This window comes from Bufo bufo, chromosome 3, assembly GCF_905171765.1.
Source record: "Bufo bufo chromosome 3, aBufBuf1.1, whole genome shotgun sequence".
In the NCBI taxonomy this organism is placed as follows: domain Eukaryota; kingdom Metazoa; phylum Chordata; class Amphibia; order Anura; family Bufonidae; genus Bufo; species Bufo bufo.
In genome coordinates this window covers 279983951-280002566 of record NC_053391.1, presented here as the reverse complement: position 1 = coordinate 280002566, position 18616 = coordinate 279983951, and the positions used below count along the sequence as shown (strand labels likewise).

The 18616-nt window shown below is 48.1% G+C and overlaps 2 protein-coding genes across 2 annotated transcripts in view; one reads left to right on the top strand and one right to left on the bottom strand.

The window, feature by feature from the left end:
* The window catches only part of ILRUN (inflammation and lipid regulator with UBA-like and NBR1-like domains), a 239794-nt gene extending 237032 nt beyond the window's left edge, over nucleotides 1–2762 (bottom strand). Inside the window, exon 1 of the mRNA XM_040424155.1 lies at nucleotides 2172–2762. Within this exon, the coding sequence (XP_040280089.1) occupies nucleotides 2172–2329 (158 nt within the window). The 5' untranslated portion in view covers nucleotides 2330–2762. The remainder of the gene's footprint in view (nucleotides 1–2171) is intronic.
* A 142-nt stretch (nucleotides 2763–2904) lies between these two features.
* The window catches only part of SNRPC (small nuclear ribonucleoprotein polypeptide C), a 65275-nt gene continuing 49563 nt past the window's right edge, over nucleotides 2905–18616 (top strand). The window contains exon 1 of the mRNA XM_040424156.1: nucleotides 2905–3059. Coding sequence (XP_040280090.1) covers nucleotides 2929–3059 — 131 coding nt within the window. The 5' untranslated portion in view covers nucleotides 2905–2928. The remainder of the gene's footprint in view (nucleotides 3060–18616) is intronic.

Here is an 18616-nt window from a genome sequence, read left to right as displayed (position 1 = left end):
GGACGGGCGCTGTGGTTTTGCACCCTGCTACCTCTTTTGCTCTGCGGCTGGCGCTGCGTGACCACCACCTCTTCCTCCGAATAGCACACATCACTTGGATGACCTGGATGCCATGTGAGGTATAGGACCTCATCATCCTCCACATCATCTTCCAACCACTCATCATCCCTGCCCTTCTGCTCAGTGCAGAAAGCCGCAGCAGTTGACACCTGTGTTTTGTCATCATCATCAGAGACGCGCTGTGGCGGTCCTCCCACATCCTCAAACACAAGTGGTTGGGCATCAGTGCACTCAATCTCTTAATTTCTGGGGTAGGGCTAGGTGGATGGCTAACTGAAACCCCGCCAGCAGAGTAATCAAAATGCATAAGTGTCGGCTGCATGACTTGGGGCTCAGACTGCTTGACTGATGTGCAAGGGTTTGAGATGGAAGAAGGATGTTCGTGGGCCACCAGTGCCAACTCTGCGCTTTGGGCAGGGGATCGGGTGGAAGACAATGTGAAGGAACTGGAGGCACTGTCAGCGATTCAATCTACTACCGCCTCTACTTGTTCAGGCCTCACCATTCTTAGAAGGCGTACGTCCTCTGGATAGATCATCAGCATCTGATCGGCGGAGGTCCGACACCTGGGACCCCTGCCGATCAGCTGTTTAAGAAGGAAGCGGCGCTGGCAGTAGTGCCACGGCCTTCTCGCTGTTTACCGCAGGCCCAGTGACGTCACGACTAGTATCAATGGCCTGGACGGGACTAAGCTCTGTTCACTTGAATGGAGCTTAGGGTACTTTCACACTAGCGTTTTTCTTTTCCGGCGCTGAGTTCCGTCCTAGGGGCTCAAATCTGGAAAAGAACTGATCAGTTTTATCCCCATGCATTCTGAATGGAGAGCAATCCGTTCAGGATGCATCAGGATGTTTTCAGTTCAGTCTTTTTGACTGATCAGGCTTTTCAGAAAACCGTAGCATGTTGTATTCTTACCTCCAGCCAAAAATCCGGAACATTTTGACTGAACACCGGATCCGGCTTTTTTCCCCCATTTACTTGCATTAACGCCGGATCCGGCGCCGTGTGTTCCGTCAAACCGGATCCGGCTTTTGCATATTAAACCCGAAAAATTTGAAAAAAAAGTTAAGGTCCATAAATGGCGGATCCGTTTTTTCCAATGCATTTTTTCATTGTGATCAAAATCCTGATCAGGATTCAAATGCAATCCGTTTTCACACGTTTTTCCGGATCCGGCGGGCAGTTTCAGTGACGGAATTGAACGACGGATTCAAACAACGCTAGTGTGAAAGTAGCCTTAGCTGCGCACAGGCCATTGATACTAGTCGTGATGTCACTGGGCCTGCGGTAAACAGCAAAAAGGCTGCGGCACTACTGCCAGCGCAGCTGTCTTCTCAAACAGCTGATCGGCTGGGGTCCCGGGTGTCGGACCCCCGCCGATCAGATGCTGATGATCTATCCAGAGGATAGATCAACAGTTTAAAAAAACTGCAGAACCCCTTAAAAAGGTTTGTTGATTGGCTGCGCTGCAGCCTTTCAACAAGCTTTATTTAAATTATGAACAAACATGGACTTTGGCACCAAAGTCCAGGTTAGGTATCTGGACACCATAATGTTCTGTACGGTCCCAAACGTGGCGGTCCTGATTCACTGACCACTAATCATGAGATGATGCCAACAGCCATGACCTGTGAGGCCAAGTTGACACAGCGAAATCAGCAGCAGATTACTACCTCACAATAGGTAGTTTTGGTGACAGATTTTTAATTTGGTGGAGGTTTCTCTGCTTCCACCATTGAAGTGTATGAAATCCAAAATCAAATCGACTTCCAAAAAGTAACATGCCACTTCTAAAGCGTTTTTTAAAATAGCTACTTTAAAAACCTCTACCATTTTACACTCTGTGCACAAGGAGGGATTTTTTACATTAAAGTCAATGGACAAACTATTGTTGAGATTTGTTTGTGGATTTAGCAGCCGAAAAGAACCTTTTCCTGCTGCTGACTCCATGGCAAATTAGTGGCAGAATTTAGCTGTGTGAACCTCAGGCAGGTTCAATCCTGTTCTGTTCAGTGATGCGCCTCCGATCTCACAGAAAATCGTAATAAATGAAACCTTCCCCCTTGTCTTCACCAGACCCTCACTGACACACGCTGTATCCTATCACTTACCAGTTTGTCATGTCCAAGAAAAACGCACAACCGGCAGGATTAAGTTGAAAGCCGAGGAGCCGCTGGAACTCAGAAATGAGAACATCTTTATCGGTGGTTCCCAGACAACTGAACTTTTGCATCAGCTCCTGATCAAGATCAACGTCCATTCCCTCCATGGCAAAGTGCACGAGCTGTGCTTCTTAACAGACTGGCACCACCGTACACGATTCTTGCCCTGGCGTCCCGTTTTTAGGGTGAGGTTATCAGTGACATCAACCTGCCCCAAGACTACCGGTAAGGCGGACACTCAGTGCCTCTCAAACAGTCTGGTCTGCTTCACCCGGTCCCTGTATCTAGCTCTCCATACAGTCCATTCTCGGACTCGAGACCCAAACAACCGTTGTTCCCCAAGACGACGGTCTATGGCCTTTGCCCTCAAATCAATGACCTCTGAAAGCAAGGCCTTACTAAGCTTTAATTATCCACTGACTAAAATAGCACGGTACCCGGGCCCGTTACTCAAGGACCCGGTCTCCGGCTCCGAAGCTGGCCACTCGGGGCCTCCCCGCTTCCTGAGCGCCACACGTCATTACGTCACTAGACAAGGCGAAAGACGACAGGTCGTAGCTAACTCCTCCCACAACTGCCGTTAACAAAATGCTCATATAGGCGTGTACATCGTACTCATAACCCTAACAAAGGGCACGGTGGATGCTGGGCATGTATACACCAACTCATGTATACGGTGGGACTGTAAAATATACAAGAAACCCTTATGCCCTTAACTAAGAAGGAGGTTACAGGCTCAGGTACCTCGTGTGACGCAACTTCCGCTCGACTACAACATCGGTGGGTTGCTTCCGCTCGAGACAGAGGTGACGATTCCGCCATTAACACCATGCCTAAGTAAGTTTGGGGTTTGTAGCTCATGGATAATACAATGGAGGTTCATAGGCTTTCTGGCTTCGCTGATTGTAGCTCAGTTATCCATCTGCCTATTTGACATCCGTGTAGGATTGTTGCGTTTTACTGGGTAATTGTCTGTGGACGTAAGTCCTTTTGTTCCAGGGAAGATAGCTGTATCTACAACTTCAAGTCGATTAGGCGCCATGCTATTTATTGAAAGTATGAAAAGCATTCTGTGCATAAATCAGTGCAGCCAAATGAAAGAAACTTTGAAACATATAGAATTTTTTTTTTTTAACTTATCAGTTTTCTTTCCTAAATGTAACATTCGCCCTAAATTCACACCTAAAGTTGTGTTCATATTTGGAGCTCCGTTGTTACAGATTATATCAAAAATGGTAGATAAAATAATTCTGCATATAATATTTTTTCCTAATGTAAATCTGATGGACCCCATTATAGTCACTGTAGTATTTCTGTTGGGCTAGTTTCACCCTAGCGTTAGACATCGTTGGCAGGTTTTTCCAGCATGGAGCAGCCTGCGGGAGATGTCTGGATCCGGCACTGCCGGCTGCTACCTGGCACCCGCTGGCCCCTATTCACTATTGGGGCCAGCGTGATAGTGAATAGGGCTGGATGCGAGTCTGTACTTTGTGGGATTGCAGATATCTGGCGGGCTGTTCCAGCAAGCATCTAAAAGTGCTAGTGTGAAAACTAGCCTAATTTCTGTTGCTTTGCTCCAATTACTAAGCAGAACCATGGAAATGATTAGTCCTGATGTGAAGTAGCTATTAGTTTACTGAAGAGTTGGGTTTTCTGCTGCCCATAGAAGTATAGGGGGATTGGAGGGGTGAGAAGGTAGACAGAAGCACAGATGCTGCTGCTGGTTTCAGTAATTTTTATTTTATTTTTATTTTTTGTTCTTGCTCAGTTGCTATGCTGTTAAAGGGATTCTGAAAGATTTTAGCCTTATAAGCTAAACATATGCCCATGTCCGTACTAATAACATGAATCCTAAACTGGCCTTATTAAACCTGCTTGTGGCTCTTTTAGCCCAAAAAACTGGTTTGTATAACCTGTCAATCACCTACCTAAGGTGCCCAAGGGGACATCCGTTAATACAGGGAGCCCGGCCGTCTGGTTCCCAGCGCCTCCTTCCCAGTCTTAATCGCTGCCCTCCCTGTCTACAGTGCCTCCTCCCGTCCGTCCCTCTGCCAGATCCGTCGCCTGCACACTAGGCTCAGCCTGATGCGCCACATTCTCCTGGCAGCGGCTTCGTTGAGCGAAGTGCTCATGCGCCCGGCCTGATGCGCATGCGCACTTCGCTCAACGAAGCCGCTGCCAGGAGAATGCGGCGCATCAGGCTGAGCCTAGTGCGCAGGTGCCGGATCTGGCAGAGGGACGGGAGGATTGCGGAGGCGGCACTGTAGACAGGGAGGGTGGCGATTAAAGGGGTTCGGCACTTTAATTTAACTGATGATCTATCCTCTGGATAGATCATCAGCTTCTGATCGGCCGGGGTCCGACACCCAGAACCCCCGCCGATCAGCTGTTTGAGAAGGCAGCGGCGCTCCAGCAGTGCTGCGACCTTCTCACTGTTTACCGCCGGCCCACTGACGTCACGACTAGTATCAACTAGTGTGGGCGGGGCTAAGCTCTGTTCACTTGAATGGAGCTTAGCCGCGCCCACGCTAGTTGATACTAGTCGTGACTAGGGTTGTTGCGGGTATCGAAATTTCGATACCCAATCGATACTTTTGTCCCGGTATCGATACGATACCGGGATTTCCGTTTTTTCGATACTGGGCTGCGCTTCTGCGCAGTCTAGTATCTCTGAACATGAGCGCGCTGCTATCGGCGCGCTCATGTTCTCTCTCAGCAGCACGGGGAGAAGGAAGCTGTCCTCCCTCCCCCTGTGCTGCTGCCGCTGCCACCAATGAGAAGAGAGGGGCGGAGGAGGGGCGGCAATGAGAAGAGAGGGGCGGAGGAGGGGCGGCAATGAGAAGAGGGGCGGCAATGAGAAGAGAGGGGGTGGAGGAGGGGCGGCAATGAGAAGAGAGGGGGTGGAGGAGGGGCGGCAATGAGAAGAGAGGGGGTGGAGGAGGGGCGGCAATGAGAAGAGAGGGGCGGAGGAGGGGCGGCAATGAGAAGAGAGGGGCGGAGGAGGGGCGGGCGCACTGCGCCCCCAATGATAGGATTGCTATCGGAGCGATGGGAGGAGACATCAGCTTCACTAGTGGGCGTTCCTTTTCCCTGCGCTGCGATTGGACAGCGCTACAGCCAGGGAGAAGGAACGCCCACTAGTGAAGCTGATGTCTCCTCCCATCGCTCCGATAGTAATCAGCAGCATGTGGAGCAGGAGAGGAGACAGTAATGGGGCACTGCGGGCGAACGGAGCGGCGCCCAGGACTAATGGTGAGTGCTGAGACATCGCTGGGCGCCGCTCTGTGTGGCCTAATAGTGAAAGTCTGGACTCATATACAGTAGTCAGTCTTTAACACATACAGGAGGCGGGTGCCGGCAGCAGAATCGCATTGCCGGCACCCTGCCCCTGACAGGGAGCTGCGATCAGCGGCAGTTAACTGCCGCTGATCTGCTAGTACCCGCCTCCTGTATAAAGGGGTAAAATCATTGGTGGTGCAGTGTGCCCCCCCCCTCAATCCCCCCATCCCATTAAAATCATTGGTGGCACAGTGCGCCGGCCCCTCTCAACCCTCCAGTATTAAAATCATTGGTGGCAGTGGCCACAGGGACCTCTCCACTCCCCCTCATTGGTGGTGCAGTGGCAGCTTCTGATCGGAGCCCCAGCTGTGTAAGCCTGGGGCTCCGATCGGTTACCATGGCAGCCAGGAAGCCCTGGTTGCCATGGTAACATCCCTGATGCTGTGTGCACAAAGCACAGAGCAGCAGGGACAGTGTGGAGTCCTATTCACCCTGATAGAGATCTATCAGGGTGAATAGGAAAAGGGATGAAAGATCCCAGGTTCTAGCCCCTAAGGGGGGAAATAGTTATTAAATAAAAAGTGAAAAAAAAAAAAACACTAAAATATGAAGTATAAATCACCCCCCTTTTCCCAATTTCACATATAAAATATATAAATAAACATATTACATCGCCACGTCAGAAAAGTCCAAACTATTAAAATATAAAAAAAAAATCTAGGTGGTGAATGCCGGAACAGAAAAAATAAAATAAAAACTGCGCGATTCGCCATTTTTAAAAATGAGGAATGCACGTGGCTTTTTTTGTTTATTTTTTTCGCATGGTATCGAGTATCGCAATACTTTTTCATGGTATCGAAACCGAATCAAAAATTTGGTATCGCAACAACTCTAGTCGTGACATCAGTGGGCCGGCGGTAAACAGTGAGAAGGCCGGAGCGCCGCTGCCTTCTCAAACAGCTGATCGGTGGGGATCCTGGGTGTCGGACCCCGGCCGATCAGAAGCTGATGATCTATCCAGAGGATAGATCAGTTAAATGAAAGTGCAGAACTCCTTTAAGACTGGGAAGGAGGCGCTGGGCACCAGATGGCCGGGCACCCTGTATTAACGGACGTCCCCTTGGGCACCTTATGTAGGTGATTGACAGGTTATAAAAACCAGTTTTTTGGGCTAATAGAGCCACAAGCAGGTTTAATAAGGCCAGTTTAGGATTCATGTTATTAGTACAGACATGGGCATATGTTTAGCTTATAGGGCTAAAATCTCATTACAGAATCCCTGCTCTATAGTCCTAACTGGTCCCCGATACCTGTGTCTTTCCATATCCCTCCCCGTGCAGATCACAACATCTGTTGATTGGGGAGGGGCGCAGCCAAAAGCAGGCCAAACCACTGATCTGTTCCCCTTGCATTAGGTGTGTTGTCACATGTGACATAAGGAGGCAGGTCATTGTCGCGGCTTGCCACTAATTGTACACCAACCCCCCCCCCCCCCCCCCCCCCCTCCAAAACCGCGAGTGACACTAGTGAGGCTTGTTCCTGTCGTGGCCTGGGGAGTGGGGGAAGTATGACCAGTACGAGGGGCTCGGGCATTTTCGGGAGCATTATAGGAGTTTTATAACCCCTTTAAGGTAGGTGCACACGGGACTGATTACCTGCAGATTTTTTTGCGGCAAATTTTCAGCATAATACAGTACCAGCCAAGTATATTGAGTTTTTAGCACTTCTCATTCACATGTAGCATAAAAAAAAATGTACAGCAGAAATGAACCTGTGGTGGGCATTTTATATCTGTAGCATGCCAATTTATATTTAGAATTTCACTCTGTCAAATGTGTTATGTCAAAAATAATCCTACCATATCGAATGCAAAGAATTAAAACTAGTAGCAGATGTGAGGCTGGCTTAGCTTTTTCTTTTTAGCTTTTCTGCATGCGACACGCATGGCAATGTGTCGCAGTGTAGTGGTTACCACTTTGTCACATGACAAATGTCGTTGTGCAGACATACCTTTTAAAAATGCTTATGCAGAAAAGCTAAAAAGAAAAAGCTAAGCCAGCCTCATTGCGACATCAAAATGTTTCACGACATTACTGCAACTTATTGTCGCATTACAAATGTCGTGTAGATGTACTTTAAGAGGCAGGAAGGTATCTCTGCCAATCTTTGTTTGAAAGTAATGCAGCGCTCATATTGCCACGGTGTTCTCCTTAGGCCTCCTGCACACGAACGTGTGTGCCCCGTGGCCGTGCTGCGGGCCGCAATGCACGAACAGCGACCGTGGGGCAGCAGATCGCGGATATCTTAACTTTAATGGGTCCGCGATCCGCCCGTTCCGCAAAGATAGGACATGTTCTATCTTTTTACGGGACGAAACTCCACGGAAGCGCTCCGTAGTGTTCTGTTCCGTATCTCCAGATTTGCGGACTTATTTATCTTAACCCCTTAGGGACACATGACGTACCGGTACAGCATGTTTCCCAAGTCCTAAAGGACACATGACGGTACGTCATGTGTTGTTACTATCACGGGCGGGCGGTGATCGGAACAACGTGCCTGCTCAAATCATTAAGCAGGCACCTTGGCTAAATACGCGGGGGGGGTCCCGTGACCCCCGTGTTGGCGATCGCCGCAAACCGCAGGTCAATTCAGACCTGCGGTTTGCGGCTTTTACCTGGTCCGGCGGCGGTGGTGCCATCGGGTCCCCATGGGGCTGTGGGGGGGACCCGATGGCATGGAAGGCAGCGCGATGCCTTCCTGAGGCATCTGCGCTGCCTTCCAGTGAAGAGCCTGTGAGATCCAGCACCCTGGATCTCACAGGCTCCGGAAGCTGTATGAGTAATACACACAGTATTACTCATACAGCCAATGCATTCCAATACAGAAGTATTTGAATGCATTGTAAAGGAATATACCCCCAAAAGTTCAAGTCCCAAAGTGGGACAAAAAGTAAAGTGAAAAAAAAAGTTGAAAAAATAGTTTTCCCCTCAATAGTTTCAAGTAAAAATAAACAAAAACGTCATTTTCCCCAAATAAAGTTAAAAAAAATAGGGGGGGGGGAGTATACATATTGGGTATCGCCGCGTCCGTATTGACCAGCTCTATAAACATATCACATGACCTAACCCCTCAGATGAACACCATAAAAAATAAAAACTGTGCTAAATAAACAATTTTTTCCCCTCCCCCACGACAGCACCACTGAGAGATGGCTCCGCCTCCAAGGACAGGAAACCTGTAGCATAAAAAAGGTGGAGCCACTCTCCCACCTCAGTGAGGTTTCCTGTCCCTGGAGCAGGAGACTTGTAGTTTTTATTTCTAGGAGGCCCATGGCTTGGAAGTCCTAGGAAAGCCTAGAGAGTCATGGGTCTTACCAGCCTGAGACCGGGTGCCGGGTCTGTTTAGGGACGATGGAGGTCGGTCCGGGGCCGATTCTTCATTCCAGAGGCTGAGGACACCGGTCCCTCAAAGGAGTGAGACCGCGTGGGGCCGCACGAGCGGCTCGCATGGAACACGCCAGAGGGCGATAGTTCCGGGTGCGCACGTGTGTGCTGCAGACTGCCGACGCAGGAGCAGTGGAACGCACCGGAGCAGGAACCGGAAGTCGCGGAATGACGTCACAGAGGTGAGACGTGCGTTCCAGATACAAGTTCCGGTCAGATGACCGGAAATAAAAGGGGAGACCAGGCGGTGCAGCGTTCTCAGTGTTGGCAGGCACCATTGAACCTGCAGAGATTTCTCCTAACGCTGGGCTGCTAGTCATTTTTCCTTTCAGAAAGCATCCGGACCAGGTTGGTGACTTCTGGCACAAGAAAGCTCCCGGGGAACATGTGGAACTCTCCAAGGAGAGGTGCTGTTCCCTGCTTCATATTTTTCCTAAAAACCTCTATGCCTCTAGGTATATTATGGAGGAGGACAAGAGGTCAGAAGAAGTGGACGCTGAAAAGCAGATGCCGGTATAGAATCTTCTGAAGGGGTAAGAGGCAACGGTTGATATAAATACTGATGATGTTCTTTGTATCTGCTGTCATTTCTTAGGTACCACCTAAAAAGGTCGCATCAAAGAGAAAGAATAAGGAATGTGCACTATGTAGATGCCCCTTGTCCTCATCTTATTCTAAAAAACTATGCCAGGAATGTATTGACAGAACACTGGCAGAAGAATCCCCGAATTTTATGAAGGGTATTAGAGCACTCATTAGATCGGAGGTTAAGGAGTCCCTTAAAACCTCAAAAAAACCTAAAAAAGCAGCGGAAAGAGTAGATTCAGAGGTGGAGTCAGTAGATGATAGTGAGGAGGATAGGGATGAGGAGTCTGAGGATTCATCCTTATCAGAAGACGAGAAAGAGAAAAAATTTCTGTTTCCAGTAACGGATACAGAAAAACTCCTGAAGACCATTAGAGCTACTTTGGAATTGGAAGACGTCAGAGAGGACATATCCATGGCCGATACAGTTTTTGAGGGACTACGGGAAAAGAAAAAGAGATGTTTTCCCTTACATAAAAGCATTTCAGCCCTAATAGATCAGGAATGGAAAAAACCTGACAGAAAGGCGTTTATAAGTAAAAATTTCAAAAGAAAATACCCTTTTGAGGAAGAGGCCACTACGTCCTGGGACAAAGCGCCCAAATTAGATGTGGCAATATCCAAGGTGTCCAGAAGATCTTCCCTACCATTTGAAGATATGGGGTTTTTGAAGGATCCATTAGATAAAAAAATAGACTCTTGCCTTAAAAATACATGGGAGGCATCTACGGCTTCCTTCAGGCCCAACATAGCCGCAACGGTCACAGCTAGGTCATTAGCCATCTGGCTTGAAAGACTAGAAGGACAGCTAAGGGACAAGTGTCCTAGGGAACAAATTCTAGCTTCTTTACCCACCTTACAGAAGGCGGCGGATTTTTTATCCGACGCCTCGGTTGAGGCGGTTCGTTTATCGGCCAGGTCTGCTTCCATCTCTAATTCAGGCCGTAGAGCTTTATGGCTGAAGAACTGGAGGGGAGGAGACATGGCTTCTAAGCAGCGCTTATGTGGTATTCCCTGTCAGGGTCAATTCCTGTTTGGCCCAGAGCTGGATGCTCTCCTAGAGAAAGCAGCGGATAGGAAAAAGAGGATGCCACAGGAATCCTCTTTTTCACAATTTAGACCCTACAGGCGTCCCTTTCGGAATACATCAAGATTTCAGGGAAGAGGACAGTCAGGAGACAGGGATCAGTTCACCAGACCCAGGGGGTCAGGAGGTAGGGGCTTTATGTTCGGGAACTCCTCCTCCCAGAAGGATAAGATGTCCAAAAAATGACGCCAGACTACAGGTAGGGGGGAGATTAAGATTCTTCCTTCCTGCCTGGAAAGATGTAGCAGGCATTTGGGTCACAAATATTATGATGGAAGGTTTAAGACTGCAATTCAAGAGACATTACCCACAAAGATTTGTGGTCACCAGAGAATCCAAAAGATTGACAGAAGAGGTAGATCAATTAATAGTCAAGAAGGTGTTGATACCAGTACCAGAAATGGAGTGGGGGAGAGGTTTTTACTCGACTCTGTTTTTGGTGAAAAAACCGGACGGTTCATTTCGGACTATAATAAATTTAAGACAATTAAACAAATCCCTAGTCATAAAAAAATTCAAAATGGAGACCATAAAATCGGCAATTCATTTAGTCTTCCAAGGGTGTTTCATGGCAGTGTTAGACCTAAAAGATGCATATCTGCATATTCCGGTGCATCCTTTCTTCCAGAAATTCCTGAGGGTGGCGGTAGTCAGAAAGGGCAGGACCAGACATCTACAGTTCCAGGCTATGCCTTTCGGACTATCAAGCGCACCAAGAACCTTCACCAAGGTAATGGCAGAAGTGGCCTCATTTATCCGCAAGGAGGATATTCTTTTCCTGCCGTATCTAGACGATTTTTTAATAATAGCAGAATCACAAGAGAAGTGTCAGAAATCTGTCCAGAGAGTGATTCGGATTCTAGAGCATCTGGGGTGGATGATCAATATGAAAAAATCCAGATTAGAACCCAGCACGGTACAGACCTTTTTGGGATTGCGGCTAGATTCCCTGCGACAGAGGACCTTTCTTCCAGTAGAGAAAATAGAGAAAATTCGGAACGAGGCCCGGAAAGCTCAGAAAAATCCGGGAATGTCGGTCCGGAAAGCCATGTCTCTATTAGGCTTGATGACAGCTTGTATACCAGCGGTCCAGTGGGCACAGTTCCATTCAAGACAGTTGCAGGAGAATATTTTGCAGGTAACTGGACGGAAGGAGATTACCTTGGACTCCCAGATGAATCTGTGCAGGAGGACTCTTATCTCCCTCAACTGGTGGTTGGAGGTAAAGAATTTAGATCAGGGTATCCCATGGAATTACCCAGATCCGGTAGTCATTACGACAGATGCCAGCCCATGGGGGTGGGGGGCACACTTCCAAGATCAGTTAAGGCAGGGAAGGTGGTCCCCGTTACAGAGACTATTCTCTTCAAACAGGAAGGAGTTGAGAGCAGTGTTATTGGCCCTAAGAGCAGCCCTTCCAGAGATTCATCACCAGCATGTCAGGATCATGTCAGACAACAGGACGGTAGTGGCATACCTGAACCGTCAGGGAGGTACGAGATCCCGATCTTTAATGAGGGAGACAGAGTTGATATTTTGGGAGATAAGAAGTCAGGTGACACACATATCCGCTCTTCATATAAGAGGAAGGGAGAATGTCCAGACCGACTTTCTGAGTCGCCACCGATTAAGACAGGGAGAATGGTCTCTAGATCCCTTGATATTTGCAAAAATTGTAGGATTATGGGGGGTCCCAGAGATAGACCTCTTTGCCACCAGAGAGAACAGGCAGGTGGAGAAATTTTGCTCTCTCAACCCTTACGAATCTCCGGTTGGGGTGGATGCCTTCCTTTTGGAATGGAAGTTTCATCTAGGGTATGCCTTTCCCCCTCTTCAGCTCCTTCCCAGAGTGCTCAGGAAAATCAGAGAGGAGAGGTCGGACATGATAGTGGTCGCCCCCTTTTGGCCAAAGAGGGCATGGTTCTCCCTCCTCAGGTCCATGTCGGTAGTGGAACCTTGGGTTCTCCCCGAGATCCCGAATCTCCTAAGGCAGGGCCCAGTAATGCATCCGGAGGTAGAGTCCCTCCATCTCACTGCTTGGAGATTGAAAGGGCACACTTAATCAGGGAAGGTTTTTCAGAGGCTCTCGTTTCCACAATTCTGAAAAGCAGGAAAAAAGTGACCAACACGATTTATGCTAGAATTTGGAGAAAATTCTTATCCTTTTCAGGCCTCGACATTAATGTTTGGCCAGAAAGGATTTCCACTAGACAGGTGTTGGAATTTTTACAACAGGGATTAACCTTAGGTTTAGCGAAAAGCACCCTAAAGGTTCAAGTTTCAGCCCTCTCGGGATTAAGTGGTAGAAGTCTGGCCATGGATCCCTGGATAGTCAGATTTTTCAGGGCAGTAGATAGGATTGTTCCAGTGAGGGGGCCTAGGTTTCCTCCCTGGGATCTGAATTTAGTTCTGAAAGCCTTAACTTGTCATCCATTTGAGCCTATCGAGGATAGCTCCATAAAAAATCTAACTCTGAAACTGGTGATTTTGATAGCCCTCACTTCAGCACGAAGAGTTAGTGAGATCCAGGCCCTGTCCATTAATCCACCGTTTATGACTATACGAGAGGATAGGGTAGTGTTAAGGCCAGACCCAAAATTCGTTCCTAAAGTCCCTTCTAGGACCAACAGGTTACAGGAGATAGTTCTCCCAGTTTTTTTTCCAGATCCAAAGAATGAGGATGAAGAGAAATGGCATCTCCTAGATGTAAGAAGGTGCCTGATCCAGTACCTAGAAAGATCCAGGGACTGGAGAAAGTCCTCATCTTTGTTGATCCTACATGCGGGGGTTAGGAGAGGTAATGCTGCCTCTAAGAGTACCATCGCTAGATGGATTCGAGAGCTGATTTCTCTAGCATACTCTTGTTCTGGGGTTTCTCCTCCACTATCCTTGAAGGCTCACTCTACCAGAGCGGTATCTACCTCCTGGGCAGAAAGGTCCAGTGTGTCAGTTGATCAGATCTGTAGAGCTGCCACCTGGGCTTCTCCATCTACCTTTTATAGGCACTATAGATTACAACTTGATTCTATATCTGACCTCCTTTTCGGCACAAAGGTGTTAGAAGTTGGTACCCACCCTTAGATTCTATGAAATCTCTCTCAGTGGTGCTGTCGTGGGGGAGGGGAAAAATGATGATTACACTTACCGGTAATCGGATTTTCCTGACCCCACGACAGCACCCATCTAATTCCCTCCCTAAGGTGGTGGTTGGTGTTAAGATTTCACGTGGTGATATGCAAAAAAAAAAAAAAAAAAAGGATTTAGATATTGTATTAACCAAAAGGGGAGTCCCTCTCATACTCTGTAAACCCACTGAGGTGGGAGAGTGGCTCCACCTTTTTTATGCTACAGGTTTCCTGTCCTTGGAGGCGGAGCCATCTCTCAGTGGTGCTGTCGTGGGGTCAGGAAAATCCGATTACCGGTAAGTGTAATCATCATTTTCCATTTCATCCACCATGACGGCCCACCTTGAGATTGACCCTTGACCTCTGTAGGGGCAGGAACACATAGAGAGTTTAAGAACCCCCCACCCCTCCACCTCCTCAGTGCTTTCCTGCCCCTACAGGGGCCAACACGTGGAGAGGATCCTCCTCAGGGAGGATTACATCGTTAGTTTTTACTTTGGGGGGGGTATATATTTCAGTCTTTTGACATTGAAATTCTAATTGGCATATCTGGTTGTTTCCTCTCCAGGGCAGCAAGGAGTCAAAGCCAAAGTCCAAACTCCTAAAATGCTGCGCTTGTTCTAAGCGTCTCCCTGAGAACTACAAAAAAAGGTTGTGCAAATCTTGCACATCGGAAATTTGGAAAGAAGAACAACCAGATATTCTGTCTGAAATGAAATCTTTTATTGCAGACGAAATTAAGTCCTCTTTAGCCACCCTGACAACCCCCGCTAGTACTCCTATCCCCTCCAAGAAAAGGGCGAGGAGGTGGAAGTGGCTTCCATCTCATCCAGACAATTTCCTAATGAGGAACCCTTGTCTGACGGGGAAATTCCGGACGAGGATAAAAAATATTTCTTCTCCGCTGATGAAATGGAGGAGCTGCTGAGAGCAGTTAGATCCACAATGGGTATCGAGGATACCCCTAAACCTCGTACGGTACAAGACGAAATGTTTGGGGGGCCTTAGATCTAAATCCCCTATAGTTTTTCCCATTAATGAAAATATAAAGGAGATGATAATGGAAGAATGGTCAGACCCGGAGAAGAGGTTAGGCGTTCCTAAGGAGTTCAGAAACAGGCTCTGCTTTGATCCGACTGAATGCAAACTTTACAATCAGACCCCTAAAGTGGATCTACAAGTGGCTAAGGTAGTAAAGAAGACCGCTCTACCCTTTGAAGACTCCTCACAGTTGAACGATCCTATGGATAGAAAGGCGGACGGGCTCCTAAAAAAATCCTGGGAATCAGCCATGTTTGGGGTCAAGACTAATATCGCTGCTACTTCTGTTGCTAGAGCAATGTATATATGGCTAGGGGAGTTGGACGTACACCTGAAAAATAAAACCCCAAGAGAAGAGATCAGAGACTCGCTCCCTCTTCTACGCTCCGCCACTGCATTTCTGGCCGATGCTTCTGCAGAGTCGATCCGCTTCTCAGCCAAGGATGCGGCTCTTTCTAATGCAGCCCGGCGGGCGTTATGGATGAAGGCCTGGTCTGGGGACAAGGCTTCCAAGGCTAAACTCTGCTCCATCCCCTTCTCAGGGGAATTTGTCTTCGGTCCCACTTTGGATAAAATCCTAGAGGGGGCAGCAGACAAGAAAAAGGGGTTCCCAGAGGAGAAAGATTCTAAAAAGAAGCCCTTTCGTCAATTCCAGCCTCAGCAGAGATCCTACAGGGGGAAAGGGAAAACTGGCCGATGGAGCTATCCCAAAGGAGGGAGAGGAAGAGGCTTCATACTCAACCCCCAAAATAGACCAAACAAACAGCAGTGACGCCAGAGTAGGGGGGCGACTGATGGGTTTTCTATCTTCCTGGAAACAGGTAACTTCAAATCCCTGGGTTCTAAATGTAATCTCTCAGGGCTACAAGATAGAATTCGCATCAGTCCCCCCAGGAAGATTCTGCATCTCACACCAGCGCAGATCAGAACTTCCAAAAATTTGGCAGGGCGTCCAAGACCTCTTGGACCTAGGGGTGATTCAAAGGGTCCCTATCCCAGAGGAAAGGAGAGGGTTTTATTCCAGCCTTTTTTTAATAAAAAAGCCAGACCAATCCTTTCGCACCATTATAAACTTAAAACCCCTAAACAAGTCCATTCTATACAGGAGGTTCAGGATGGAAACAATCCCATCCATAATTCCCCTGATCCTGAAGGGGGCGTTCATGACATCGATCGATTTAAAGGACGCCTACTACCACGTCCCCATTCATCATCTCTCTCAGAGGTATCTAAGATTTGCTATAAAGGGTCAAGACGGATCAATCCATCACTTTCAATATGTGGCCCTTCCCTTCGGTATCTCCTCGGCCCCCAGGGTCTTCACAAAAGTAGTAGTAGAGATGGTGGCCTATCTTCGTCAAGAGGGAATTACAATCATCCCATATCTCGACGACTTCCTGATTCTGGGCAAAACAGAGTCCGAGAACCTCCGAGCTACGCAAAGATTCTCGGAATTCCTAAACAATCTCGGCTGGATCATAAATCTAAAGAAATCCACCCTAATCCCATCCAGGAGAATAAGGTTCCTGGGTGTGGAGCTGGACTCATCCCTGTTAAGAACCTTCCTCCCTCGGGACAAGGCCACGACTCTAGTGGAAAAGATCCGAGCATTTCAGAGGTCTCGCAGTTGCTCCATCCGGAAGGCCATGAGTCTCCTGGGAAGCCTAACAGCCTGCATCCCTTCGGTTGCCTGGTGCCAAGGCCACACAAGGGTGATCCAGAGTTGGATCCTAGGCATCTGGGACGGGAAGCAGGTAAGTCTGGACAAGACTTTCCGGATCCCGCAGGCCGTAAAAACAGACCTAGACTGGTGGAAAGAAAGAGGAAGACTGCTTGGAGGCCTACAGTGGCAGAACCATCCGGCAGTTCAGGTTATCACGGACGCAAGCCTCGGAGGCTGGGGTGCAAAGATTGGAGATCATCTTCTACAGGGCTCCTGGCCAGCCGAGATACGAGTCAAATCCTCAAACTACAGAGAGCTGTATGCAGTCCTGGAGGCGTTAGTAAGGGGAGAGAGTTTTTTAAAAGGGCAACACCTAAGAGTAATGTCCGACAACACCACAACGGTGGCCTATCTGCGACATCAAGGAGGGACAAGGTCACGGCCTTTGGGTGTGTTAGCAAGAAGAATCTTCTCCTGGGCAGAAGAGAACGTCTTATCTCTCTCCGCCATCCACCTAAAGGGCTGCGAAAATACGATAGCAGATTTCCTGAGCAGGAGGACGATAGATCCAGGAGAATGGTCTCTGAACAGGGACATCTTCCGGAAGATCTCGGAAAGATGGGGCCGTCCGGAGGTACACTTGTTCGCCTCCAGAAAGAATGCGCAGGTGGAATGCTTCTGCTCCCTAAACCGGGAAGACAGACCCTGGGCAATCGATGCCCTATCGATACACTGGAATTGGAACCTGGCCTACGCCTTCCCCCCCAATACCTCTTCTTCCCAGGGTCATCCAGAAACTCCTAGGGGAACCAACTACTCTGATCTTAATAGCCCCTTTGTGGCCGAAGAGGAGTTGGTTCTCCACTCTAAAACAGCTATCGCTGGAGGATCCATGGGAAATCCCTTTCCAGAAAGATGTTCTAGTCCAGGGCCCTCTACTTCATCCAGACCCCGGGATATTCAAACTGTCAGTCTGGATCCTGAGAGCAAGACATTAAGAAACAGGGGTCTTTCAGAAAAAGTGATATCTACCCTAAGGGCCAGTAGGAAAAATGTGACGTCTGCCATCTACCTAAAGATCTGGAAGAGATACTGTTCCTGGTTAGGAGTGGAGCGCCCAGACACCTCCTCCCCTCCCATCAATAGGATCTTGGATTTTCTACAGTGCGGCTTGGAATTGGGCCTAAGACCTAGTACCCTGAAAGTCCAGGTTTCTGCTCTCAGCTCCTTTTATGACTGCAGCCTAGCTAGCCACAGATGGATCAGGAGGTTCTTTAGAGCGGTTTCAAGATTGAGACCCTCTCGGAAATCTCTTTAAAACACCTTTCCCTAAAAACTGCCTTTTTAATTGCTATCACCTCAGCAAGACGTATTGGAGAGATCCAGGCCCTTTCTTGTAGGGAACCCTACCTCCAGATCACCCAAGATCACATCCGTTTAACTCTCGATCCAGGTTTTCTCCCAAAAGTAGTCTCTCCCTTCCATCGGGAACAGGAGATCTTTCTACCTTCCATCCCCAGATCTGAATCTTCAGGGTCTAGTGTTAATTTACATCTCTTAGATGTCAGGGATACAGTGATCCAGTACCTGGATTATACCAGGGATTTTAGGGTTGATGGCAATCTCCTTGTTCAGTTTTCGGGGAAAAATAAGGGAAAGAAACTAGCTAGGTCTTCCATAGCCAGATGGATCAGATCCACCATTGAATATTGTTACAGGTTCCAGAATATACCCAGTCCTGATAATGTTAAGGCCCACTCTACTAGGGCCACTGCCTCCTCTTGGGCTGAGAAAGGAGGAGTCTCGCTTGACCAGATTTGCAAGGCTGCAACCTGGTCAAGCACCAATACCTTTGTAAAACATTACCGTCTTAATCTTCCGGATTCGAATGAAACTCTTTTCGGCCGGAGGGTTTTACAGGCGTTATCCCCACCCTTTTAGTTATCTGTTATGTCTCAAGGTGGGCCGTCATGGTGGATGAAATGGAAAAACCGCAATTAGACTTACCGGTAATTCCGTTTCCTTGAATCCACCATGACGGCCCATACTATTCCCCTTCCCAAAAAAAAAAAAAAAAAAATAAATAAATAAAAAGGGGAGATATATGCTTACGAATATATCTTTTCATACTTACGTACTTTAGGATAGATAGGAGTTTAAGGGTATGGATT